This window comes from Equus caballus, chromosome 9, assembly GCF_041296265.1.
Source record: "Equus caballus isolate H_3958 breed thoroughbred chromosome 9, TB-T2T, whole genome shotgun sequence".
In the NCBI taxonomy this organism is placed as follows: Eukaryota; Metazoa; Chordata; class Mammalia; order Perissodactyla; family Equidae; genus Equus; species Equus caballus.
The window spans coordinates 56179475-56206137 of record NC_091692.1 but is presented as its reverse complement, the minus strand read 5'-3'; the positions used below and the strand labels follow the sequence as shown (position 1 = coordinate 56206137).

General features: G+C 35.0%; 1 protein-coding gene across 4 annotated transcripts in view; it reads left to right on the top strand.

The window, feature by feature from the left end:
* The window catches only part of VIRMA (vir like m6A methyltransferase associated), a 67134-nt gene that overhangs the window by 26613 nt on the left and 13858 nt on the right, over positions 1 to 26663 (top strand). For all 4 annotated transcript variants that reach the window (XM_001489304.6, XM_014728200.3, XM_070222329.1 and 1 more), the window contains exons 8-17: positions 66 to 1206; positions 5436 to 5927; positions 6943 to 7097; positions 9143 to 9225; positions 11889 to 11982; positions 12123 to 12667; positions 13192 to 13427; positions 13910 to 14162; positions 15816 to 16033; positions 21435 to 21567. In XM_001489304.6, the coding sequence (XP_001489354.1) occupies positions 66 to 1206; positions 5436 to 5927; positions 6943 to 7097; positions 9143 to 9225; positions 11889 to 11982; positions 12123 to 12667; positions 13192 to 13427; positions 13910 to 14162; positions 15816 to 16033; positions 21435 to 21567 (3350 nt within the window). The remainder of the gene's footprint in view (positions 1 to 65; positions 1207 to 5435; positions 5928 to 6942; positions 7098 to 9142; positions 9226 to 11888; positions 11983 to 12122; positions 12668 to 13191; positions 13428 to 13909; positions 14163 to 15815; positions 16034 to 21434; positions 21568 to 26663) is intronic.

Below are 26663 nucleotides of genomic sequence, written 5' to 3'. Positions count from 1 at the left end.
ACCAGAGTTTTTTGCATTAAACAACAATCACGTAATACTTAAGTGTTATTCATACTAATTTTCAGGGGATGATGGTTACGAACAAATTTCCAGTGATGAAGATGGAATTGCTGACTTGGAACGTGAAACATTTAAGTATCCAAACTTTGATGTTGAATACACTGCTGAAGACTTAGCTTCCGTTCCTCCTATGACATACGATCCATATGATAGGGAGCTTGTACCACTCTTATACTTCAGCTGTCCATACAAGACTACTTTTGAAATTGAACTCAGTAGAATGAAGGATCAAGGTCCAGATAAAGAAAATTCAGGAGCAATAGAAGCCTCAGTGAAGTTAACTGAACTCTTAGATTTGTATCGGGAAGATAGAGGTGCAAAATGGGTAACAGCTTTAGAAGAAATTCCAAGTTTAATAATAAAAGGATTAAGTTATTTGCAATTGAAAAACACAAAACAAGACTCCCTCAGCCAGTTGGTAGACTGGACTATGCAAGCTTTAAATTTACAAGTAGCCCTTCGCCAACCCATTGCCTTAAATGTCCGACAGCTTAAAGCTGGGACCAAATTAGTGTCCTCACTGGCAGAATGTGGGGCTCAAGGAGTCATGGGACTGCTACAAGCAGGAGTGATCAGTGGGTTATTTGAGCTCCTGTTTGCTGATCATGTCTCATCTTCCCTTAAGTTAAATGCTTTTAAAGCTTTGGACAGTGTTATTAGTATGACAGAAGGAATGGAAGCTTTTCTAAGAAGTAGGCAAAATGAGAAAAGTGGTTATCAAAAACTTCTGGAGCTCATCCTTTTAGATCAGACTGTGAGGGTTGTCACTGCTGGCTCAGCCATCCTTCAGAAGTGCCATTTCTATGAAATCTTGTCGGAGATTAAAAGACTTGGTGATCATTTAGCAGAGAAGACTTCATCTGTTCCTAACCACAGCGAACCGGATCATGACACAGATACTGGACTTGAGAGAACGAACCCAGAATATGAGAATGAGGTAGAGGCTTCAATGGATATGGATCTTTTGGAATCCTCAAATATAAGTGAAGGGGAAATAGAAAAACTTATTAACCTCCTAGAAGAAGTATTTCATTTAATGGAAACTGCACCTCATACAATGATTCAACCTCCTGTTAAGTCTTTCCCAACAATGGCACGTATTACTGGACCTCCAGAGAGGGATGATCCATACCCTGTTCTCTTTAGGTAAGATATTTTTGGTTTTGAAAAATATATTTCACAAATCATTGGAGGAAATTTTATTTGGTTGATTTAGTTTTTTATCTCTTTGTAGGTAAGGCATATCTATGTAAGGATACTTGATATTTCAGAATAGATACTCGTAGTGAAACTGAGAAGTATGTTACTGTGGGTGAACTCTATTTTGTTAGTACTTAAAGTGGTAATAGCAACTTAAGTTAAAGATAGTAATAATCAACAACAATGCTTATGTAAACTTGTCTGTGAGCAAGAATAAATGGGAAACTGTTGAGTTGCTTCTGGAAAGGTGGTACAAGAGGTTGGCATAGGAAGGAGAGAGTTTTTCTGTGTGAACCCTTTTGTACCTTATTATTCTAATACATTGTAAGTTAAACTTATATTTTACTTTAATTTTACAGTCCTGGTTGAAGATCTCTTTAAGGTTCAATTACCACTTGTTTCTGCCATCTAACTCTCTAGTTCTCTGTTGATTCAATTTTGCCATTGCTGTTTGCTGGGACAGCACCCACAGTAGATTTTCTTTATTTTGTTTTAATTTTTGAGACTTGGTTTTTGGCGTTTTGACTGTAAATAATTTTCTAGCTAACATAGTAAATAAAATGGCATTTTTATTATTTTATTCCTTATTTCTGTGATTAATTTTTACCTTAATTTGGGGCATAGTGCATTAACAGAAAATGGGGTACTTGTCCACTGTAAAATCTCCAGCTATCCATTCCTGTTTTTAATTGAAACTATCAGATCTTACCTTAGTTTCAGTTCTTACAGGAGTAACAGAGGATAATTGCTAGAGCAAGGTCTGATAGGAGATGAGGTCAAGAGTACAAGTGTAGAGGTTTCGCTTTAAGCAGGAGTAAGGAAACCTTATGAGTGTACAAATATAGATACATTTGTAGTGCAGAGACAGTAAAGGAACTTCTCACCGATCACTTCATTTTTAAAACAGTAGGAGGAGCTGGCCCCCGTGGCCGAGTGGTTGGGTTCTCGCGCTCTGCTTTGGTGGCCCAGGGTTTCGCCAGTTTGAATCCTGGGCATGGACATGGCACTGCTCATCAAGCCATGCTGAGGAGGCATCCCACATGCCACAACTAGAAGGACCCACAAGTAAAAATACACAACTGTGTAACGAGGGGCTTTGGGAGAAAAAGGAAAAAAAAAATCTTAAAAAAAAATAAAGTAGGAGATGAAGTCATACACTGAGGATGACTGAGGGTGGTGAGTGAAAGGAAAGAGGTAATACTTTCAAACAATCACAGAGGGGAAACTGGTAATTAACGGCTTATTAAGTGCTGTTTTTCCCCCATAACTGGAGGAAGTATGTTTAGGTATCAGACTTTAGGAAAAGGGGCTTTGAATGCTGCACTAAGGAATTTTTATTTTATTTCTAGAATGCATGTGGCTATCTTGAATATTTTGGAGTAGCAAATCTGATATAATCAAAGTAGTATTCTAAGATCATATGTGCAAGATTATTGCACTGGAAAAGAAATTACAGTTACTAGGTAGATAAGCCAGTCTAAAGATTCTTGGTACTAGGTGTTACGTTAAGTACTTGGTCTAATAAAGTGGCAGTTAGAGAGAATGGAAAGACAAATATTGTGCTAATATCGAGAGAGTTTATGAAAGAGCAGTTACTAGGACTTGGCAGCTGGACCTAGTAGGTAGAAGAGAGAAGGAGCTAAAGATGTTTGGAGGTTTCTAGCTAGGGTAATTATCGGAACTGCGGTTTTATTGACAGAAATTGGTAAAATAAGAGGGAGAGTGAATTTTGGAAGGAGAAATAATTGCATTTTGGAAGGATTAGTTTGAAGTGATGGCAAGATTCTAATGTCCCCTGTTGGGGCCTCTCAAGATCATCCGTTTGCTGGGAGGACTCACAGGACTCAGCATTGTACTCAACTGTGATCTGTTACAGCAAAGGGATACAAACCACCATCAGCAAAGATAAAGAGGACATGGTGGTGAAGCTTGGGGAAACCAGTCACAAGCTTCCAGAGTCCTCTCCGAGTGGAGTCACACAGGACCTGCTTACTTCCCCCAGCAATGGATCGTGACATCGTGTGTGAAATGTTTTCTACTGAGGAAGCTCGTTAGAATCTCAGCACCCAAGCTTATTATTGGGGGATAACCAAGTAGGCACCCAGTACCTAGCACATATCAGAATTCCACACTCCCAGAATGAAAGCAGGTGTTCAGCGTAAACCATATTGTTTGCATGAACAATTTAGGCATGGTGAGCATTCTTATCAGTTGGGGGTAGAAACTCTTCCAAAATCCAAGTTCTCAGATGCCAGTCAAGGGGCCAACCTTGAAAGCAGGCCTTTCTAAGAGGAAGCAGTTTGAGGCCTGCTATGTTAACTATTTTCTGAATGCCTCATAAGGTAGTTTAGTATGCTCTTGGAGCATAGTAATTCTGGAATTTTATCTTCTTTGATGGTTCTCTTTGGCTTTGTAGTAAAAAGTTACTGGGGTGTTTTTATCACGAAGTAGAAGCCTCAGTTTAAGCAGTAATATGATTGAGGAGGTGATTTTATACTTTCATTCCAACTATATGACATTCTGGAAAAGGCAAAGCTATGGAGACAGTAAAAAGGTCATTGATTCCCAGGGTTTCAGGGCAAGGGCGGAATAAATAAATAGGTGGAGCACACAGGATTTTTAGGACAGTGAAAATATTCTGTATGATACTATAATGATGGTTACAGGTCATTATTTATTTGTCCAAACCCATAGAATGTATAATACCATGAGTGATGCCTACTGTAAACTATGGACTGGGTGATTATGATTTGTCAATGTAGGTTTATCAGTTGTAACAAATGTACCACTCTAGTTTGAGATGTTGATAATGGGGGAGGCTGTGCACGTGTTGGGGCAGGAAGTAATGGGAAATCGCTGTACCGTCCTCTCAGTTTTACTGTGAACCTAAAACTGCTCTAAAAAATTGAGGTCTTAAAAAAAATGGGGACAGTTTTAGCTTTTGATAAAAATAAATTCCTGTCTTTAATCTACTTATTAGTAATATTTTGACGTATTTATGGAAATTGTTGTGTCACCATTTGCAGTGACTAAAAATGTGAAGGAAATGAGTCAGTATTTTAAATAATTTTTATTCTTTTTTAGCATTCAAAAAATTGTAGTATTTTTCCTAACTCAAAATTAATAAATTTATATTAAGCTAATCTCTTATAGTTAAGAGATATTTTTCCCTTATTTTTGAATTTTTGAAAAAATACTGTTTTTTGGCTCTTTTTTCTTTAAAATCTGGTTAAGTTTCACTTTGAACAAATTGACTTTAGAAAAGAGTTTAAACCTGGCAGAGCCTACATATAAAGAAGGAAATCCATACAGGTAAGGAAACTGATGCATTAAGAAGTTAGTAGTAATTGTGTCTATTTTGGGGTTTTGGGTAAATTCAGACTTCCCACCTAACACTATGTGTGCTAAAAAACAGTTCTTGGATTTGGTAAAAGAGTGCTATGTGTGTTAGTATTAGCTATTAAAATACTAAAATTTTGTAACTTGAAATTGTTTTTCTCTAGATATACTACCTGTACTAGATCTGAATGTGCTATATATTTTTATAGTATATGTACTGTATTTTTCCTAGATACTCTTAGACTGATAATGCCATAAGTAGAGTAGGACGATGGTGAAAAAGGAGCATTTGATTAGTGACCTGGAAAGAAGGCCCAGAATTTAAAGTCAGGGTTGACTCTGGAAAGAGAAAACTTGTCAACAGTTATTTTTCAACGTCCACTGAATGCTAGCTAGGAAAAAGCCTCCCAGAACTTTCACTTTTTTTTTTTTTAAGATTTTATTTTTTTCCTTTTTCTCTCCAAAGCCCCCCAGTACATAGTTGTATATTCTTAGTTGTGGGTCCTTTTAGTTGTGACATGTGGGACGCCACCTCAGCGTGGTTTGATGAGCAGTGCCATGTCCGCGCCCAGGATTGGAACTGATGAAACAGGGGCCGCCTGCAGCGGAGCGCGCGAACTTAACCACTAGGCCACGGGGCCGGCCCCAGAACTTTCACTTTTATTTGGTCCACTGGAGAGAGGACTTGCTACTCACATGTTTTTAGTCTAAGCATTATATTGCTGAGGATAAGGATTATGGCCATTAAAATTTTTACCTCTCTCCTGTCTAATGAGTATTGAATAAATGAATAATGTTTTGCACTGACTTGACATATATCACTTAATTTTCTACAGGTATCTTCACAGTCATCACTTCTTGGAGTTGGTTACTTTGCTTCTGTCAATTCCAGTAACAAGTGCCCACCCTGGTGTGCTGCAAGCCACAAAAGATGTTTTAAAATTTCTTGCACAGTCACAAAAGGGTCTTCTTTTTTTTATGTCAGAATACGAAGCAACAAATTTGTTGATCCGAGCTCTGTGTCACCTTTATGATCAAGATGAAGAGGAAGGTCTCCAAACTGATGGTGTTATTGATGATGCATTTGCCTTGTGGCTACAGGACTCAACACAGACATTGCAGTGTATTACAGAACTGTTTAGCCATTTTCAACGTTGTACAGCCAGTGAAGAAACTGACCATTCAGATCTCTTGGGAACCCTTCACAATCTTTATTTGATTACTTTTAATCCTGTGGGAAGATCAGCTGTTGGCCATGTTTTCAGTCTTGAGAAAAATCTCCAAAGTCTTATTACTCTAATGGAGTACTATTCCAAAGAAGCCTTAGGGTAATTTTCTATTTATTCCTTAAATTTTGTATTGTATTTGAAAATGCGTCACTAATGGGCTACTGTCTTAAAAGAAGGTGTTGCTTTGAAAGTAAAAGCTATAATTATTTTTTGACGTAACACATAACTTGTTAATTAAGAATTAAGAGTGACAGAAATCTCGAAGATGTGTCTGTAAAGAAATGAAATGGATCCTTTACCCGCTTCTTCCACTTGCCCCATGTGTTGACAAAGATTGCAACTGTAATACTCTTGCTAATTTGTGTTGACGGGAATCCTAGGGCACAGGAATATATACCTTAAGAGTAATGAAGACTGCCTTGCTGCCTTCTCCCCTCGCCTTCTAAACTGTTCATGGTGCTCTGGTTTCAGAATTGCTTTGACTGGATGAGGGGAATTGAGAATGATAGTAGTTTTGAAGAGCCTGCCCGGTAGCGCAGAGGGTTTTAGTTTATGAGAAGAGAAACATGCTCTTCCTGGTTCATGGCACACCAAGCAGTGGCATGCAAGTCACTGGCCTCACAGCGGGGTCTTGATATGAATCCTTGAGTGGCAGGTCTTTTAGGGGCCTATAAAAGGCAAATAATAGTGACTTCTATGACTGTATTTTAATAGTTCTGTAGTGAAAGAGTGATGATGGCAGTAGATTGATTCATCATACTTGTTCCTATTTATCCGGAGTGGACAAATATTTGAAAGGAGACTAGTGAAGTATACTTCCTAATCTTTCATTGCTAATGAAGTATATGTGTTAATAATTCACTGTTCTGATTTATTTCATAATAGAATTTCACTTTTCATCATGATGCATGTACTTTTCTTTTTGTACACTTTTAAGTAGTATTTTCAGGTGAATTGGAGGTGAACTCTATAATCTGATTTCTTGTCTTCAGGAAGTTAGTCGTTTCATTGTAAAATTTCTTGGTCTCTTTAAAACCAAGTAGAAAAAGTGTTTAAAATTGTTCCTGAAAAATTGTTTTTGTACCAAAAACTTAAAAACCTTATTTTGTTTCAGTGATTCCAAGTCTAAGAAGTCAGTAGCTTATAATTATGCATGCATACTTATTTTGGTGGTGGTTCAGTCTTCCAGTGACGTGCAGATGCTCGAACAGCATGCAGCGTCTCTCTTGAAGCTTTGTAAAGCAGATGAAAATAATGCTAAATTGCAAGGTATGGTACCTGAAGTTGTTTTAAGCATTTGTGATGTGTGAAGGAAAAAGCCTTTGAATATCTGTAATTGGTGCTTTATCATATTTGGATAATATACCCAGTAATACTCTGTTTTTAGCTTCTTGAAAGTACCTTTTATAAAGGTGTTTTATATGGTGTTCTTAAGAAGATTTTCAGGAAATTGTTGAAAGTACTTTTTTCTGGAAAAGTTACGGAAGTTGTTGGTTGGTTGAAGTCCTAATCAAAATGGAAGAAGTAATTTAAAGATGAACTCAGAAGTTCATTTTTGTGTATTGTTTGCATGTATGTGTGTTTTCTATATATGTATTTTTAAGTACAACACTGTCCTAAATATAACTTAGAAATCCATTTGTGGTTCATTAACACATTTTTGCTGTCCTCAAAAATGAAGAATAATGAATATGAACATTATTTTCTAAAGTTTATAAATGCCTACTGAATGAAGTTTTTGGCACATCTTATGTGGGCAGTCTTGAACAGTTTAAGGTATCTAATCACAATTTATTATTTTATTTTGGTTCCTGGCTTTCTGAACTTACCAAGTAGAAAGTGTGATAACATTGAGTAAATATTGTAAGTAGCATGTGGCTTGTTTTCTTTTTAATCCTAAATTTTATGTGTGGGATACCACCAGTAAAAGTTGGGTAGTAAACCCAACTTTCCTTATTGGAAATAGACTTTTATCCCTCAAGTATGTCTTTATAAAAGGAGGACACACGGCATCTTCAAAGGTATTATTAATACTTTGCTACTTATTCTGGGTGATGGGTACACTCATATTTGTTTTATTATTATTCCTTATATCTTTCATTTGAGCTATGTATTCTCTATATTTGAAAGAGTTAATTTAAAAATGTGTAGGAAAAATTACACATGTACACAGTTGTAATCCTTATGGAGGAGTGGAGAGTGGTATATTTCATTCATGTTTGCTGTTATTATTTTGAAGTGATAGTGCTTACTTGTAATTTTCTAAAGGCAAATTAGGAAATTGACAAAATTTAAAGTTTATGTTAAGGGAAAAGGCACTCAGCAAATGTCCCACCACAAGCTTGATCTTGTTAGAAATTAATACATTTTGTGCATTTTTTGGGGGGGCTTGGGAGGCAGTGGCAGTGTTAGGTGAATAAATGCTATGTTATTATATTAGTTTATAAGCAGTCACTTTTTTTGTGTGTGTGAGCAAGAGTGGCCCTGAGCTAACATCTCTTGCCAATCCTCCTCTTTTTGCTTGAGCAAGATTGTCGCTGAGCTAACACCTGTGCCAGTCTTCCTCTGTTTTGTGTTGGATGCTGCCACAGTGTGGCTTGAGGAGTGGTGCTAGGTCTGCGCCCGGGATCTGAGCCTGTGAACCCCGGGCTGCCAAAGCACAGCACACCAACTAAGCCACTACGCCACTGGGTCGGGCCCCTATGAGCAGTCACTTAAAAAAATTTTTTTTAATGTTTCAAGTTTGATTGTTGCATAAAAATTTAACTTAGGGTCGGCCCGGTGGCACAGCAGTTAAGTTCGTGCGTTCTGCTTCTTGGTGGCCCGGGGTTCACTGGTTCGGATCCTGGGTGCGGACATGGCACTGCTTGGCACGCCATGCTGTGGTAGGTGTCCCACATATAGAGGAAGATGAGCACGGATGTTAGCTCAGGGCCTGGCTTCCTCAGCTGAAAAAAAAAGAGGAGGACTGGCAGTAGTTAGCTCAGGGCTAATCTTCCTCAAAAAAAATAAAAATTCGACTTAACTAGATGGTCCTGTTTAAGCATTTAAATGTTTGAGTTTTCAGAAACCAATTAACTAAGAGTGGTTACTTCTTATTTATTCTAAATCAGTGAAGTAAAGCTTCATTTACATTTGATTTTAAGGCTTGTTTAAAGAATTAGACACAAGTTCATCCCTCTATGAAATTTAGATTATTGAAATCAGTATGGATCTGATAGTGTTTTTCTTTGGAAAAGAATATCTTTACTTCCTTGATAAAAAGGCTTTTATTTTAAAATATTATATTATAAATTACTCTTTTTGTTTTTAAGAACTTGGCAAGTGGCTTGAACCTCTGAAAAACCTTAGATTTGAAATTAATGGCATCCCAAATCTAATTGAATATGTTAAACAGGTAAGTAAAACTTAAAAGTACCTTGATTTTATGAAACCGTGTGGTGATGTATAGTAATATTTTATTAAATCACTTGTATATAATGCAGTAATTGTTAAATGTACTTGATAGATTTACTAGACTTTGTGGGTACAGATTGGTAAATGGATGTAGATGGGTGTGTGATTGTGTATATACATGAGCACACATGCCCACAACCCTGTGTATTCTACTGCTTTCCAAAATAGGACAGAATCTTATTTTTTCTCTCAAATTGGAATAATATCACCTACCATTTTGATAACGTTTACAAAAATGTTTTAAAGTTAAATGCTATGGTAATAGAACTTGTTTCACTTAAACTTCAATCAGTGAAAAAGAATTTCCCTCAAAATTTTTAGGTGAAAATTGATGGAGTCAATTCCAGGTAATGGGGACTAGTTCTGTTTTTGTTAATTTGGCATGGTCAAATCTGCATTTGAAATAATTAATAAAAGTTTGATATCATAAAATTCTTAATATGCAGTTGAAAAATTCATAATATAATTTAAGTAATTCAAGATGAAAAGTTCATTAAAATCACTGCATTGTTAGTTAATTTTGAAAGTTTTTAATTTTTCTTTGCTTCTTAGTTGATGCAATATGTAGCATAGGAAGAAGGGCTAAAGGCACTCAAAGATATAGAAAAAGTTTTAGGTTAGAGGGCAGAATGGACCTTGAATTACCTCCTCTTTCATTTAATAGATGAGCTATGTATGTGTGTATTTATGTGTGTGTGTGTGAGTGTGTGTAAACCACCTGGTCTTGGAATTGAAATATATATTATTAAAGTAATTTATGCATATTGTCCAATCTGTTGCTAGACCCAGCAACAAAGTACTGTTTGGGCTTATCTACTTTAGATTTTTCTTCACTGATTTGTTTGCCCTTTTCTTTTTACTCCATCTCTTCTAAGAGTACTCTACTTCCTATGGTGCCATCATATTCTTCTCTTCCTTGTTCTATACCTCAAATGACACTTAAAGATTTTCATTATGGTCAGTGTTTTATTTTAACAGAAGTACAATAGTGTCCTGTAAATTTAGATAATCATGTATTCTGGGTGCTTAGGCATGGTCAGGTGACTATATAAGATGTTCAGTTCAGATGGCTTGAGTAAAATAAATCAATAAGAAATTAGTTCTAGAAATTTGAATTACATGCTGTAATGAAAAGTGTTGACTTTTATCAAATCCTTATCCCATTAGTTATGATTATTATAAGTGACCCTCATTCCAAGATATACTAAAAACAGTTGATCTAAGACTGGAACTTCACTCTGTGGCTCCCTGCTGCCTATGTAATTTGTGGAATTATTGAAACGCAGCAAGGAAGAAATTAGAGGAAAGGATAATCTAAGGTGGGAAACATGAGGGAAAGGAATTTTCTTATTTTGGAATTTCTCCTCTGAGTTTTAGAAGCTGAAATACAATAGTCACCCCTTATCCAAAGTTTGGCTTTCTGTGGTTTCAGTTACCCATGGTCAAGTACACTGAAAGTATTAAATGGAAAATTCCAGAAATAATTCATAAATTTTAAATTGTGCACTGTTCTAAGTAGCGTGATGAAATCTTGTGCCATCCTGGTCTATGCTGCCTGGGACATGAATCATCCCTTTCTCTAGCGTATCCACACTGTATACACTACCCACCTGTTAGTTACTTAGTAGCTGTGTCGGTTATCACATTGACTATCGCAGTATTGGTATTGCAGTCTTGTGTTCAGGTAACCCTTATTTTATTTAATAATATCCCCAAAGTGCAAAAATAGTGATGCTTGCAATTTGGATATGCCAAAGAGAAGTTATTGTTGTTAATTTCTTACTGTGCCTAATTTATAAATTAAATGTATACATGTATGTATGTGTAGGAAAAAACAGTATATATAGAGTTCAGTACTATCTGTAGTTTCAGGCAGCTACTGGGGGTCTTGGAACACATCCCCTGCAGATAAGGGGGGACTGCTTTAGTAACATTTTTTAATGTTTCTTCTGAGTTTTTTTTAACCATCTATATTCTGTTCTGTGGAATCTAGAAAAACAAAGCAACTTAAACATAACTATTTCTTGCCAGAAAACAGCTTGGGCAGGTGCTAAAGACATAGGCAACTGTATTTCTTTTTCCTCTAACCGTGCCTCAACTGGCCATCATAACTAGGCTTTTGTAGCATCTGCATTTTTTAAAATGTATGTTGTCCAGTCCTAAAACATTCCCTGTTGCTTCCTCAGTTTTGAAAGAGGTTTAGTACCCACAGAGCTTTGTAAAATTAGTCATTGCTTCATTTTTGGGAGGGAGAATGTATAGAAAGAGTATATGAAAAAAAGTTATTTTAAATTCTTAATACAGAGTCTCATACATTTCTGTATATTACTTTTGTTTTAGTTGGTACCTTTGAATATACTTGTACTTTACAGTTATCCATTTTATTTATATAATACCATTTATGGTACAATATATGCCAAAGATCAAATAACCTTTATAAAACTTCATTAGCCTTATCCGTGTTGTGAATTTACTTAAGAAACTTAAAATGATATAACTACTTAACTTGAAGTTCTTATTTTTAACTAATGCTTTCTCTGGAATTTTCTCTTGATCTGATGGGTACCAAGAAATTAAACTTTCTGTTCATTTTTATTTTTAAAGAATATTGACAATTTGATGACCCCGGAAGGAGTTGGCCTTACCACTGCCTTACGAGTTCTCTGTAATGTGGCATGCCCACCACCCCCCGTTGAAGGTAATGTGGCTACTGTACTTTGAAACCTACTATTCTTTAAGCCTAGTGTAAATATTATTTATTAAATAAAATATTTTAAAATATTAAGATTATTAATATATAAGTAATTATTTTTTTCTTTCCTCTTATCCTGTGTAAAGGTCAACAGAAAGACCTGAAATGGAATCTTGCTGTTATTCAGCTTTTTTCTGCTGAAGGAATGGACACCTTTATTCGGGTTCTGCAAAAATTGAACAGTATTCTGACTCAGCCTTGGAGGCTCCATGTCAACATGGGGACTACCCTTCACAGAGTTACTACTATTTCAATGGCTCGCTGCACACTCACTCTTCTTAAAACTATGTTAACAGAACTCCTGAGAGGTGGATCCTTTGAGTTTAAGGACATGCGTGTTCCTTCAGCACTTGTTACTTTACACATGCTCCTGTGCTCTATCCCCCTCTCAGGCCGTTTGGATAGTGATGAACAGAAAATTCAGAATGATATCATTGATATCTTATTGACTTTTACACAAGGAGTTAATGAAAAACTCACAATCTCGGAAGAGACTCTGGCCAATAATACTTGGTCTTTAATGTTAAAAGAAGTTCTTTCTTCAATCTTGAAGGTTCCTGAAGGATTTTTTTCTGGACTCATACTCCTTTCAGAGCTGCTGCCTCTACCATTGCCCATGCAAACAACTCAGGTATCACTTCCGTATAACATGCATCTTATAAAATGACTGCAGTAACACTTTAAAAAAAGCCAGTGATTTTGTTAAAAAAAGAAAACCTCATCCCCTTCCCCCCAAAAAGACATAAAATAACTGGATGGGGGTGAGATAAAACTGAAGCAAGTTGGTCATTGAGGAAATATGGGGATAGCATTTTTAAAATAAATTTTTGTTAACATGAGTTTAATATACTGTTATGTATACTTGTGTGTTTGTTATTTTTAAATCATTTTTCCCCCTTATCATGTGTTAGAATTTGCCATTAACCTGGTTGCTTCGCCAATGGACTCTGATCTACTGACTGCTAACCTGAAAATAATAAGATTTTTTTAGATGCATTGAATTCAAGTAAATGTTTAATTGTGTAATAGGACATTAATGTTTTAAGCATGTAGTAAAGATGTTCTTTTCATAACAGTTCTTCCTGAACAGTTTTTGTGACTATAAATAAATATTTAAAAAAATCTACGTACACACACATTATACTTTTTTAACAGGTTATTGAGCCACATGATATATCAGTGGCACTCAACACCCGAAAATTGTGGAGCATGCACCTTCATGTTCAAGCAAAATTGCTCCAAGAAATAGTTCGGTCTTTCTCTGGCACAACCTGCCAGCCCATTCAACATATGTTACGGCGTATTTGTGTTCAATTGTGTGACCTTGCCTCACCAACTGCACTTCTGATTATGAGAACTGTGTTGGATTTGATTGTAGAAGACTTGCAAAGGTATTTTCATTTTGCATTAAAGTTTTTTCCCTCAAGTTATTTTTGACACAGATACGTTTTTTCACTTAGAATTTGGAAACCAGGGTTTAGAATACTCAGATAATATATGTATACATGTAAAGATACACACATACATATATATACACACATACATATATATGAATATGAATATATGTAGATTATTTTTAATTGGAAAAGTTTATTTTATTATTTCACATGCAAAATGCCTTGAAGGTCTTGATATTTGGATGTTTGAAAGGTGAACTATAAAGTACTGTGATTTGAGATAATATATTGTTGAAAACCTGAATTTATAAAATTTTATAGTTAATTGTAAAATTTCAGAGAAATTGTCATATCTAAGGAATGAAATGTTTTATACAAGATTTGTATAAGTTGATATGTGTTGAATAATAAATATTAGTTAAATAATGCCTTAAAATCAAGAACTTTGTTTACTAAATGTATTGATTTTATTTCAGCACTTCAGAAGATAAAGAAAAACAGTATACTAGCCAAACCACCAGGTTGCTTGCTCTTCTTGATGCTCTGGCTTCACACAAAGCTTGTAAATTAGCTATTTTGCATCTAATTAATGGAACTATTAAAGGTGATGAAAGATATGCAGAGATTTTCCAGGATCTGTTAGCTTTGGTACGGTCTCCTGGAGACAGTGTTATTCGCCAACAGTGTGTTGAATATATCACATCCATTTTGCAGTCTCTCTGTGATCAGGTATTTATAGTTATTTTATAAATTCTTTGTGTATATTATTAAAAAGCTTCTCTTGATATAAATCTTTGCTGTGAACAAAGAGATCTCACCTATTTTATTACTCCTGCTGTTGTTTAGGGAGATAAAGTTGACTAGTGAACCAAGAATAAAATGGTTTGGTGCTTCATGCTTTCTTTGGGTTTGTACTTCACAGGTTTCTCTGAAGAGCTTTTTTCTTCAGATTGTGTCCTTGGATGGTTGCTTTATGTACCACTGTATTCTTTGGGGTTGGTTATGTCTAGTATGTTCATTTTCGTTCCAATTGTGTTATATACCAAATCATTCTTGAATTTTATAGTTTGTGATTGGTTGAATTAATATGTTCTCTTGTTAAGAAAACCTTTGAAGGCATCACAGGCTACTACAGTTTTCGTGTGTTTCATACTACTGTGCTTGTAGATGTTGACTAAACGTAGTAGTATTTTTCCTGCTGTCTATATTTTTGACTTCCAGTTTATAGTTCCATGAGTTAATGAGAATTGTTTTAAGTTTTAAAGCCCACTGTGATTGGGATCTTTGGAGATTTCCAAGCCTAATAGCATTTTAGCTTGTCAAAATGCTCCTGCTATCTAATCATGAGATGTGATTTTTTTCAGGCAGAATATTTTTGATAGGATCCCAAATTGGAATATTATCTTTTTCTAGCTTAACAAAAATCCAGTTTGGTTATATTTAACACTTAAGTCAAGAGGGAACATTTTGGTGTGACTTGTTTTCACAAAAAGGGACCTGGTAGAAAATAATTTTGAACCTAGTAGAAAGGATATTTGACTGGTGTTTGTGATATTATCCACATTGAGTTGTATGACTACACTGAATAGCACTAGCATCCCAGCTGCCCTTATCACGTAAACCTCATTCTTGGTCTCACTTTGTTATACTACCCTCTGATTCAAGCTTTGTTTTATAGTTTTAAGCCAAGTTGAATACTGGTTTGCAGTATGTTGAAGTGATTAAAGGTGATGAGACATACCTAAAAATGTTCCTATAAAATCCACTTCTATAAAAAGAGTAGAGCTTTTAGTTATTGTTAGCTACACTTGCTTAGCATTGAAAAACTTCAATTTTAAAAGTATGTAAAAACTAGAGGAAAATACATAGTTGGATGACTGTGCTTAAATTTTTATTTGCTCCATCCATCCATCCCTTTTTGTGATATTTTAAATTCCAATATGGATATGTTTATTAAAATTTATTTCTCTGAATGGTTTTTTTAATAAATGAAAAAATATTCAAATGAATGAATAATACAGTGATTTAAAATATTTTAGTACCAAAAGCACTTCACCATAACCTTTTGAAGATAGAAACTACACTTGGTGCAACACAGAAGGAAAAATTTTTAAAGAGATGTTCTTTTAAAGTAAAAATATTGTAAAGTAAAATATGTGACTTTATTTCTTTGTGTGTGTTTCCTTTCATTAACTTTTATAAAAGGGCAAAATGATTCCTTTGTTCTTAATGTATTTGAACCTGTGTTTGGGATGGGATGGTAACAGTAATAGTTTAATGAGATAATTTCTAATTACTAATAGCTATGTATTTCTGAAGTAAAAATGCTAAGTGATGATAATCATTAAAAAAAATTATTCCTACTCCCCTCCTCCCTCACAGGACATTGCACTTATTTTGCCAAACTCTTCTGAAGGTTCAATTTCTGAACTGGAGCAGCTCTCTAATTCTCTACCAAACAAAGAATTGATGGCCTCAATCTGTGACTGTCTACTGGCTATGCTAGCTAACTCTGAGAGCAGTTACAACTGTTTATTAACATGTGTCAGAACAATGATGTTTCTTGCAGAGCATGATTATGGATTATTTCATTTAAAAAGGTAATGCTTTATCTAATTTAATATACTCTTGGATTTAATTTTTCACTCTGTCACTTCCCACAATAATTAATTCATAGCTATTGTAGAAGGTTAAAGGTATGATTTCCTTCATGTGGAGAAATCTTGTGTTTATGGAAAAGATTTGTTAGCAGTGAAGTGTGCTAGCAATTAAATCTTTAGGATTGAAAATATAAGTCGAATAAATAGACAAATAATATGGACGTCTTACAATATATTTAAGAAGGAAATCTTATCGTTGCAGGGATGTTAATTCATTCTGTAAGATATTTGTTTTGTTGATATATTCACCTGTAGTCCTTCAAAGATGACGATACTGTGATTGTTATAGACCTTAAAGCTAAGTGTTGATTCTGTGCTTTTTATTCTCTAGAGGAATGGCTGAGATGAAATTAATTTGAAATGATATAAACTTGGGCTCTCTCTGTTCATGCCCTCATTTTTTTCTTCACTGGGAAAGTAGCTGGCTATTGTATAGATTTATTTGGGAATTTGTAGAAGTACATAGGATTATGAGAGACAAAGAAGGAGGAAACATATTTGTGCTTCTCTCTCATTAATTCTTGCAACATTGGTTGAAAACTTATGTTCCCAGGTTCTATGTTTGGTCCTGGCTCCTACCCTCTCCATCTCCTTGTCCTGATAAACCTGTCTCGTTTCCTGTATTTTCTCTCTCCGTTGGTGGCACCTGCTGAACATCCAAGTTTTCCTCCTTCCACCTTTCTTCTCTCCCCTCCCCACTCTCTCACCAAAGTCGTTAAATTTTACTTCATGAAGGTCCTTTTTCCTATTGTCTGGGTATTTGCTCTGTATTCTTTAGAACTCTCCTTTTTCAGTATACTTCCAAGAAAGCCAGAAGCTGTCATTGATCTCTCCATTTCTAGCTGGGTTAGGTGCTCTCACAAATACCCTTTGCATATCTCTGCCATAGCATTATATGTGATGTTGTTGGCTTTGCTAAACTTATGTTTCTCATTCTTTTTTTTTAACCTGTAATCTTTTCCTAAGTAGTCTTAACCTATTCCCTTTCTCCCTTTAGCTCAGATCTTTCTGCTAAGCTCCAAGTAATTTATGTAAACAGCTTTACTTGGTTATTTAATGGACATCTCAAACTGAACAGATCTAAAGCAGAGCTCTTGATATTCTGGCTGCAAAAGTGTTTCTGTCTTGTTCATCCTAGTAAATGGTATTACCATCCACCCAGGTACACTACCAAAACTCCAAGATTTTTGATTCTTCTTTTTTCCTCACCCTCTACATACAGTTCATCAGTAAGTCCTGTGGATTATACCTCCAAAACGTATCCTGAATCTTATCCTTTTTTTCCACCTCCATAGCTACAGCCCATGTCCAGTCCACTGTCATTTCTTTGCAGTAGCCTCCAGTCTATTCTCCTTGCTAACACTGTTGTTCCCCTAAAATCTGTTGTTAGCAGCCAGAGTGATCTTTTTAAGCTTAAAACAGATATGTGTCATTGTTTTGCTTAGATTCTTGTAATGGCTTCCTCTTGCACTGCAACTAAAATCTAAACTCTTTATAGTGATCTGTAAGGCTCTATATGTACAATCTGGCCCTTGCTTATCTCTTTGACTTATCTCATAGCTCTTTTATCTTCACTTTTTGCTATCCTGTCAAGCTTATTCTTACCTCCAGGTTTTTTAGCCCCCTAGATCTTTCTAGGATTTTTTTCCCTCACTTTGCTTAGGTATTTGCATAAATATATTTCCTGTCTAAATATCTGTCTAAAATAACCTACCCTTTGTGTCCCCCATTCCTTATCCTCCACTATATTTTTCACTGTATTTATACTGTTTGACATTACGTTATATAGATTTATTGCTTATTTGGTTGTCTCCCTCACTAGAATATAAGCTACATGAGGATAGGGACTGTCTCTTGACTATATTCCCCCCAGCACCTAGATACTGCAATACATAGTAGATACTGTGAAGGAATAAAAATGAATACTGGATTCATTTAGTCCACAAATATTTACTGAATGCCTTTTCTGGGCTAGACACTATTCTAGGTCCTGGGGGAGTCAGTAAAAAAAAAAATCCCTGCTTTCTTGGTGCTTTCATATGACTGGGGGTAGATAGACAATAGGTAATAAATAAATAAAATGCGTAGTATGTTAAAGAAAAACATAACATAGGGCAGTTTGACTGAATGCTAGAGTGAGGGTGGGAGTTGTCATTTGAAGTATGGGAAAGTGATAAAGAAAGCCCTTACTAAGAAGGTGACCCATGAACAAAGACCAAGAACCAAATGAGGTGAGGAGTGAAACATGCTACATCCTAGGGGAGAACACTTGCAAATAGCAAGCCTAACATGTCTGAGAAACATCCATGAGGCCATAGTGACTACCCTTGAAGTGAGTGAGCAAGGAGAAAAATGGTGGGGCATAGTGTCAGAGAAGCAAAGGTGGCATAAGGTGGGGACGAGATGATCAAGGGCCTTAGTGCTTTATTAAGGGCCATTGTAAAGTTTTGAGCTGAGATATATTGCGTGATCTGGCTTTTTTAAATAAACAGATCATTATATACTTTTTCCTGTAGTCCTCTCAACAAGCCTGAGGTAGGTATCACTTAAAATAATTTTTTTTTGGAGATAATTTTAGAGTTTCAGAAGAATTGCAAAAATAATAATACGGAGTTCAGATATACTCTTAACCCAGCTTACCCTTATGTTAGCATCTTATTTAACCATTGAGTAGTTATGTCAAAACTAAGAAATTAACCTTGGCATCATACCATTAACTAAAATACAGGACTTATTTGTGTTTTACCAGTTTTTCCATTAATCTTCTTTTTCTGTTCCAAGAGCTAAGATAGGATCCTACATTGATTGCATTTAGTTGTAATGTATTCATTCTGTCTCCTCCTTCCTTATTTTTCATGACTTTGACATTTTTGGAGAGTACTTGTCAGCTATTTTGTAGAATATCCCTCAATTTAGGTTTGTCTGATGTTTTCTCGTAATTAGATTGAGATTATATTTTATTGAGAAGGATACCACAGAGGCAATGTACCTTTCTTAGTGCATCAAATCAGGAAATACATGATGTTGATAGGTATACTAATGATATAAACTTTGATCACTTAACTGAGGTACTGTCTACCAGAATTCTGTACTGCAAATGTAGTAATTTTCCATTTTTAATTACAAAATATTTCGGAGAACATCCTTTGAGATTATGCAGATATCCTATTTCTGCCTAAAACTTTTGTCCACTAATTTTGGGATCTCTCAGTGAATTTTGGCATGTGGCAGTTATTATTCTGGTGTTCTAATGGTGATTTCCTATTTCTCTCATTCCTTTTTCATTTATTAGTTAGCCTTCTGTAAGGAAGAGTTATCACTTTTTCCTCATTTATTTATTTATTCAGGTATTTATATCAGTATGGCTTTATGGACATTATTTTGTTTTCTTGTATAATAATCCAATACTCTTGTTACTTATTTTGTTGCTCAACTTGTGTCACTGATTTTGGTTTTCCGCTCATTGGATACAGCTAGGAAATATTTTTCTGTGTCCTTACACATATAAACACGTCTACATTTATTTTTGCATCTATTTATCTGTATATATGTATTTCTAAAATTGAGTCCATACTGATACTTTGATTCCACTCCAGTATCAGAAGGTTGGTTCTAACCTTCCGCTTCTTTGTAACCTCATTCTCCAACAATATGAAACCTAGCTCTCATTATCTATATTTTCTTATTAGCCCTATTGTACAAAATTAAGTAGTAGTTTGTAACTATTTACTAACACGTACTCCTTGACAAATAAATTTAGCAACTAGAATACAGTATTTGTGTATAGTTTTTTTTGTTTTTAGTATTACTGTATCCAGTCAAAACACTTGTTTTCCAGAGTTACTTAGATCAACTCCTTTATTCTCCATCTCCTTCGGTTTGGTTATATGATTTGTTTGTAGTACAATTAGATTCGTTTCTCACAGTCTGCATTCTATTTACCCCCAAATTTTGGTTGATTTGTTTTAATTTACATTCAGTAAAATTTGTGTTTTATGATGTGCAGTTCTATGGATTTTGACAATGTGTTTATCACCACAGTTCCGTAAAGAGCAGTTCCATCACCCCAATTCCAGTGTGCTAACATTTTATAGACGACCTCTCTACAAGTTGAGCAACAAAATACCAGAATTTGGTATTGCTAGTTTCTTTTTTTTATTTTAGACATTCCAATATGTGTGTGGTGGACCCCAGTTTTTGATAGACCATGGAAGTAGGGCTCGGTTGCTTAAGGTTATATATAATGGCTAGTAATTGGTATAGTCTAATTTTGAATCCATGCTTTTTCCATTAATCGTATTGTCTTTGTATTTGATCTCATTCCTGTTTGTTGTGCCTTGTCTATTTCCTTATTTTATAAAGTTCTCAAGAGTAGGAGTTTTATCTTTCTCTTTTTTGTATTGCTTTACCAAAATTTTGTATGATGGTGTTTCAGAATCTAAACACATTTTTCAAATACAAACAGCACATGTTTAGTGTTAATGTCATGCTTATTTTCATTTTGGCTAATTATGTTACACTGTAAAGGACGTAGTTGAATGTTAGAATAGTTTGCCCTTGAAATTCTCTTTTGATCAACTAAGAACTGTAAATGCATACGATAATTTTACCAGAACTATTGTCATGATTTTAGATATATATTATAATTGTTATGCTGAAATTTCTCTCCATCAGGGGTTGGCAAACTATGGGCTGCAGACCACATCCAGCCTGCCACCAGTTTTTGTAAATAAAGTTTTATTGGAACATAGCCAGTGTTTATGTGCTGACTGTGGCTGTTTTCCCACTACACCAACAGTTGAGTAGTTGTGACTGAGATTGTTTTTGTGTATAGAGAGAAACAGACTGAGTTTTGTATTGCCCGTAAAGCCCAAAATATTTACTATAAAGGTCTTTACATAAGAAGTTTGCCAACCCCTGCCTCTATACCCTTGATTTTCTTCTGGCAGGTTACAGTGTCAAAAAGATAGTCGTTTATTGTAGTTATTATATAAGTTAGGCTATCTGGTCAGGCTTCTGAGACAGCTATAACCTCCTTATGTTAGAGAAATCCTCAGGTCATAAAGAGTATAAAAATAGGGAACCTGCAAGTTTCGTTTGCTAAGTTTTATGCCTTCATTATTTGAGGGAAGTTTTTTCTTTAAGAGCTTGAAGCTTTATAAAGAGATGTCACCTATAGATATTGCTTTGTTATATAGTTTGTGTACACAGACACACCAAAGTACTTTTTACATCTTTTTAAATGGTAGATTAAACTTTCTTCTGTCTGTACTGAGATTGTTCATTTCTCATGTTTGATTTATATGCACAAATTTTAAGACATCTCCTATTTTCTTTACAGTTCTTTAAGGAAAAACAGTAATGCTCTGCATAGTTTATTGAAACGAGTGATCAGCACATTCAGTAAGGACACAGGTGAACTTGCATCTTCATTTTTGGAATTTATGAGACAAATTCTTAACTCTGACGCAATGGTAAGTGTATTTTTATATATATATGTATTTGATGTTTCTTAAATTTACAAACTTTTGTCATGAGTTAAAAAATCACTTGGGTTCAAAAGTATCTTGGAATACACAATGCTTTTTGGAACTTGGAACTTAGTGCTTTTTCTATGCCCTCACCCCATTATAAATACAATTTCTTTGTTTATTAAAAAAATAGATGTTTATGGGCTGGCCCCATGGCCCACTGGTTAAGTTTGGTGTGCTCTGCTTCAGCTGCCCGGGTTTGGTTCCTGGAAATATTGTGGACACAATTCCAGAAGCCATTAATAGGCCTGCCTTTAAAAAGTGTTTGTGGTCAAATAAGTTTGGAAATGTCTCCCCTGATGGAGCTTAACTGTGCTCATTAATATATTAAAAGCTCTAAAAGATAAATAGAAACTTGATTTACTGCAATCTGATCCAGCTTTGTCCAAATGTATTGCCTGCAAAATGCATATGTGTGTGTGCATATAGCTCTTAACATTTTATGGGTCAGTATTCTGTCAACGCTGGTTTAATAAATGCAGCTCATATTTAAGATTTCTGTTTGGAAAGAGTTGTAGAGGACCTGTTTAGTACAGTGTTACCAAAATAAAATATGGAATGAATTCATAAGAAAAATTTAAATTTACTGTTTAGTCTGTTTCTCTTATACATGTAATTTATGTTGAGAATATTTACTCCTGTAAGCCCTTCTTGGCTGCATGTTGTGTTTGTAGTTATTGTGCCAGATTTATTGGCAAGATATTTTGTTTTGTGTCATGTCTAATTTATTAAAGTAAATAAGTTTACCAGATGCTTTGATTCTGAAAGATTGGCATATTTAACAAGTAGGACTGTAGCTGCCCTAAAGAGGTTGTAAAATTTTACTTGATCAAAGACTACTAATTTAGTTTTACCAGATCCTAAGTGACATGTTGTTAATAAATCAGTTTGACAGATTTTCTTATACATGTCATCAGTTAAATAGTTCCTAATCAAAAACCACTAACCAGTGTTCATTCATGTTAACCAGGAAGTGCTGGGCCCTTGGGATTGCTAATTAATGCTTTTATTCATCATCACTGCATTGCCTTTTCTTACCTCCTTTATTGAGAAGATCAAGGCCATTGTGTTTCATTTCTAAATCCTTTCACTCTCCATTAGATTCATTCCCTATTCTTTCTGATCTCTTGTTTCCTTCCATAATCAGAGGAAATTGTAGCCCTGAGTCATTTCATTTCTGTGACCTGGATCTTATCCCTTCTACTGTCCTTCCTGATTCCTTTTTCTTCTCCTGTCTTTACGTTTCTTCTTGCCCTTAGCTAGTGGATAGTATCTCTGAAAATCCAAAATCAAATTCATTATCTTCCCCCATAAACTTGATTCGTCTTTTATGTGCCCTGCTTTTATACCATTGATCTTCCCTGACCTTCAAGATGGAAAACATGAAATAGTAGCTGACTTTCCCTCTTTTGTTCATCATCTTCAGCAGCAGCTCATTCTTGTTAGTATCATTCACAAAACTTTTCGTACTTCATTCCTTCTTTTGTATTTTCATCACTATTACCTTAGGTTTTCCCTTCTTGCACCTTCTTTTTTTAATTACATTTTTATTGAGATAGAATCCACAACCCATGAAATTCACCCTTAAATTTTAAACTGTCAATTCAGTGGTTTTTAGTATATTCATAGAATTTTGCAACCATCACTGCTACCTAATTTCAGAATGTTTTCATAACTCCAAAAAGAAGCCCTGTACCCATTAACAGAAAATCCCCATTCCCCACTTTCCACTAGCCCCTGGAAACCATTAATTTACTTTTCTGTTTGCATGTCAATTTCTGCTAAAAAGACTGCTGGAATTTTGATAGGGAGTGTATTGAATCTGTAGATCAGTTTCAGGAGTATTATCATCTTGATACTATTAAGTCTTCATATCCATGGACATAGAATGGTTTTCCATTTATTTAAGTTATCTCTAATTTATTTCTCCAATATTTTGTAGTTTTCAGTATACAAGTCTTATGCCGTTGTCATTAAGCTTATGCCTCTAAATTGGGAATTTTTTAAAATGCTGTCGTAAATGGAATTGTTTCTTAATTTCATTTCCAAATTGTTCTTTGCTAGTGTTTAGAAATGCAGTTGACTTTTGTGTATTGATAGCGTGTCCTGCAGCCTTGCTGAAATCTTGTTTATTAGTTCTAATAGTTTTTTAGTGGTTTCCTTAGGATTTTCTATATACAAGATCATGTCATCTACAAATAGAGATAGTCTAACTTCTTCCTTTTCAACCTGGACACTCTTTATTTCTTTTTCTTGCCTAATTTCTCTCACAAGAACTTCCAGTACATATTGAATAGAAGTGGCAAGAGTGGACATCTTTGTCTTGTTCCTGATCTTAGGGAGAAGGCTTTCAATCTTTCAATATTAAATACAATATTAGCCGTGGTTTTTCTTAGATGCTGTCTAGCAGTTTGAAGAAATTGCCTTTTGTTCCTGGTTGGTTGGATCTTTTTTTATCATGAAAGGCTGTTGAATTTTGTTAAATGCTTTTTCTGTGTCTATTGAGTTGAACATGTATTTTTCTCTGTATTTTATTGATACAGTGTATTAAATTGACTGATTTTCACATGTTGAACTGACCTTGTATTCCTTCGATAAATCCGGTTTGGTCATGGTACACAATCTGTTTTTTATGTTGCTGATTCAGTTTGCTTTATTTTATTGGGAATTTTGGAGTCTGTATTCATAGGAATATTGGTCTATACCTTCTTTTCTTGTGACATCTTTCTCTGGCCTCATAGAGTGAGCTGGGAACTGTTCTTTCCCCTTTTACTTTTTGGGAGAGTTTGTGAAGGATTGTTGTTAATTTTTTGAGCATTTGGATTCACTAGCGAACCCTCTGGACCTGGGCTTTTATTTGTGAAAAGTGTTTTTGATGCTAATTCAGTTGATTTACTTGATATAAATCTATTCAGATTTTCTGTATCTTCTTGAGTCATTTTCAGTAGTTTGTGTCTTTTTAGGAATTTGTTCCTTTTTACATTAGTAATTTGATGGCACATAATTGTTCATAATATTTTCTTATAAACTTTTTTGTGTCTGTAAGATTATTAATGATGTCCTCTTTTTCATTCTTGATTTTAATAATTTGAGTCTTCTCTTTCCTCTTTATCACCCCTTGGGTTAGTCTAGCTAAAGGTTTGTCAGTTTTGTTGATCTTTTCAAAAAACCAAAGTTTGATCTGTTTGATTTTTTTTTTCTATTACTTTTCTATTCTCTATTTCACTTATTTCTTCTCTATTATTTCCTTCCTTCTACTTGCTTTGGGGTTACTCTTTTTGATTTAGTTTCTTAAGGTGGAAGGTTAGGTTATTGATTTGAGATTTTTCTTTTTTTTAAATGTAGGCATTTTCAACTATCAGTTTCCCTGTGTTCTGCTGTTTGTATATCATGGTTTTGGTTTTTGTCATCTCAAAGTATTTTCTAATTTTCCTTGTGATTTCTTTTTTGGCCCATTGGTTATTTAGGAGTGTTTAATTTCCACTTACTTGTGAACTTCTCAAGTTTCCTCTATAATTGATTTCTATTCCATTCCACTGTGGTCAGAGAGCATACTTTGTGTGATTTCAATCCTTTTAAATTTATTGAAGCTTATTATTCAGCTATTATTGTTGAGTTGTCTGTTTCTCCCTTTATGTCTGTCAGTTTTTGATTCATGCATCTTGGGGCTCTATTGTCAAGTGTGTATATGTTCATAATTGTTAGTCTTCCTGATGGATTGATGCTTTTATTATTATAAAATGTCCTTCTTTGTCTCTAGTAGTAACTTTTATCTAAATGTTTATTTTATCTTATGGGTACAGGCACAACTCAGAGATATTGCGGGTTTGGTTCCAGCTCACTGCAATAAAATTTATCACAATAAAGCGAGTCACATGAATTTTTTGGTTTCCCAGTCCATATAACAGTTATGTTTACACTATACTATAGTCTATTAAGTCTGCAATAGCATTATGTCTAAAAAAACAATGTATGTACCCTAATTAAAAAATACTTTAGGGACCGGCTGGCCCTGTGACCTAGTGGTTAAGTTCGGCGCGCTCCACTTTGGTTCCGTTTCTGGGCTCAGACCTACACCACTTGTCAGCAGTCATGTTATGGTGGTGACCTACATACAAAATAGAGGAAGATTGGCACAGATGTTAGCTCAGGGCAAGTCTTCCTCAAGCAAAAAAAGGAAGATTGACAACAGATGTTAGCATAGGGCAAATCTTCCTCTGTAAAAACAAAAACAAAAACAAAAATCTTTATTGCTAAAAAATACTAACCATCATCTAAGCATTCAGTGAGTCATAATCTTTTTGCTGGTGGAGGGTCTTGCCTTGATGTTGATGGCTACTGACTGATCAGGGTGGTGGTTGCTGAAGGTTGGAGTGGCTGTGGCAATTTCTTAAAATAAGACAACGATGAAGTTTGCCACATCAATTGACTCTTCCTTTTGTGAACGATTTCTATGTAGCATGTGATGCTGTTTGATAGCGTTTTACCTACAGTAGAAATTCTTTCAAAATCAGAGTCAGTCTTCTCAAATTCTGCTGCTGCTTTAACAACTAAGTTTATGTAATATTATAAATCCTTTATTGTCATTTCAACAGTCTTCACAGCATCTTCACCAGGATTAAATTCTATCTCAAGAAACCACTTTCTTTGCTCTTTCATAAGAAGCAACACCTTATCCATTCAAATTTTATCATGAGATTGCAGCAATTCAGTCACATCTTCAGGCTTCCCTTCTAATTCTAGTTCTCTTGCTGTTTCCACTACATCTGCCGTTACTTCCTTCAATGAAGTCTTGAAACCCTCAAAGTCATCCATGAGGGTTGAAATAAACTTCCTCCAAACTCCTGTTAATGTTGATAGTTTGACCTCTTCCCATGAATCATGAAATGACTGTGCATTGTCAATGAGCAGTACTATTTTGAAAGGAATCATTTTTCCTGAGCAGTAGGTCTCAACAATGGGCTTAAAATATTCTGTAAACTGTGTTGTAAACAGATGTGCTGTCATCCAGGCTTTATTATTCAATTTATAGAGCACAG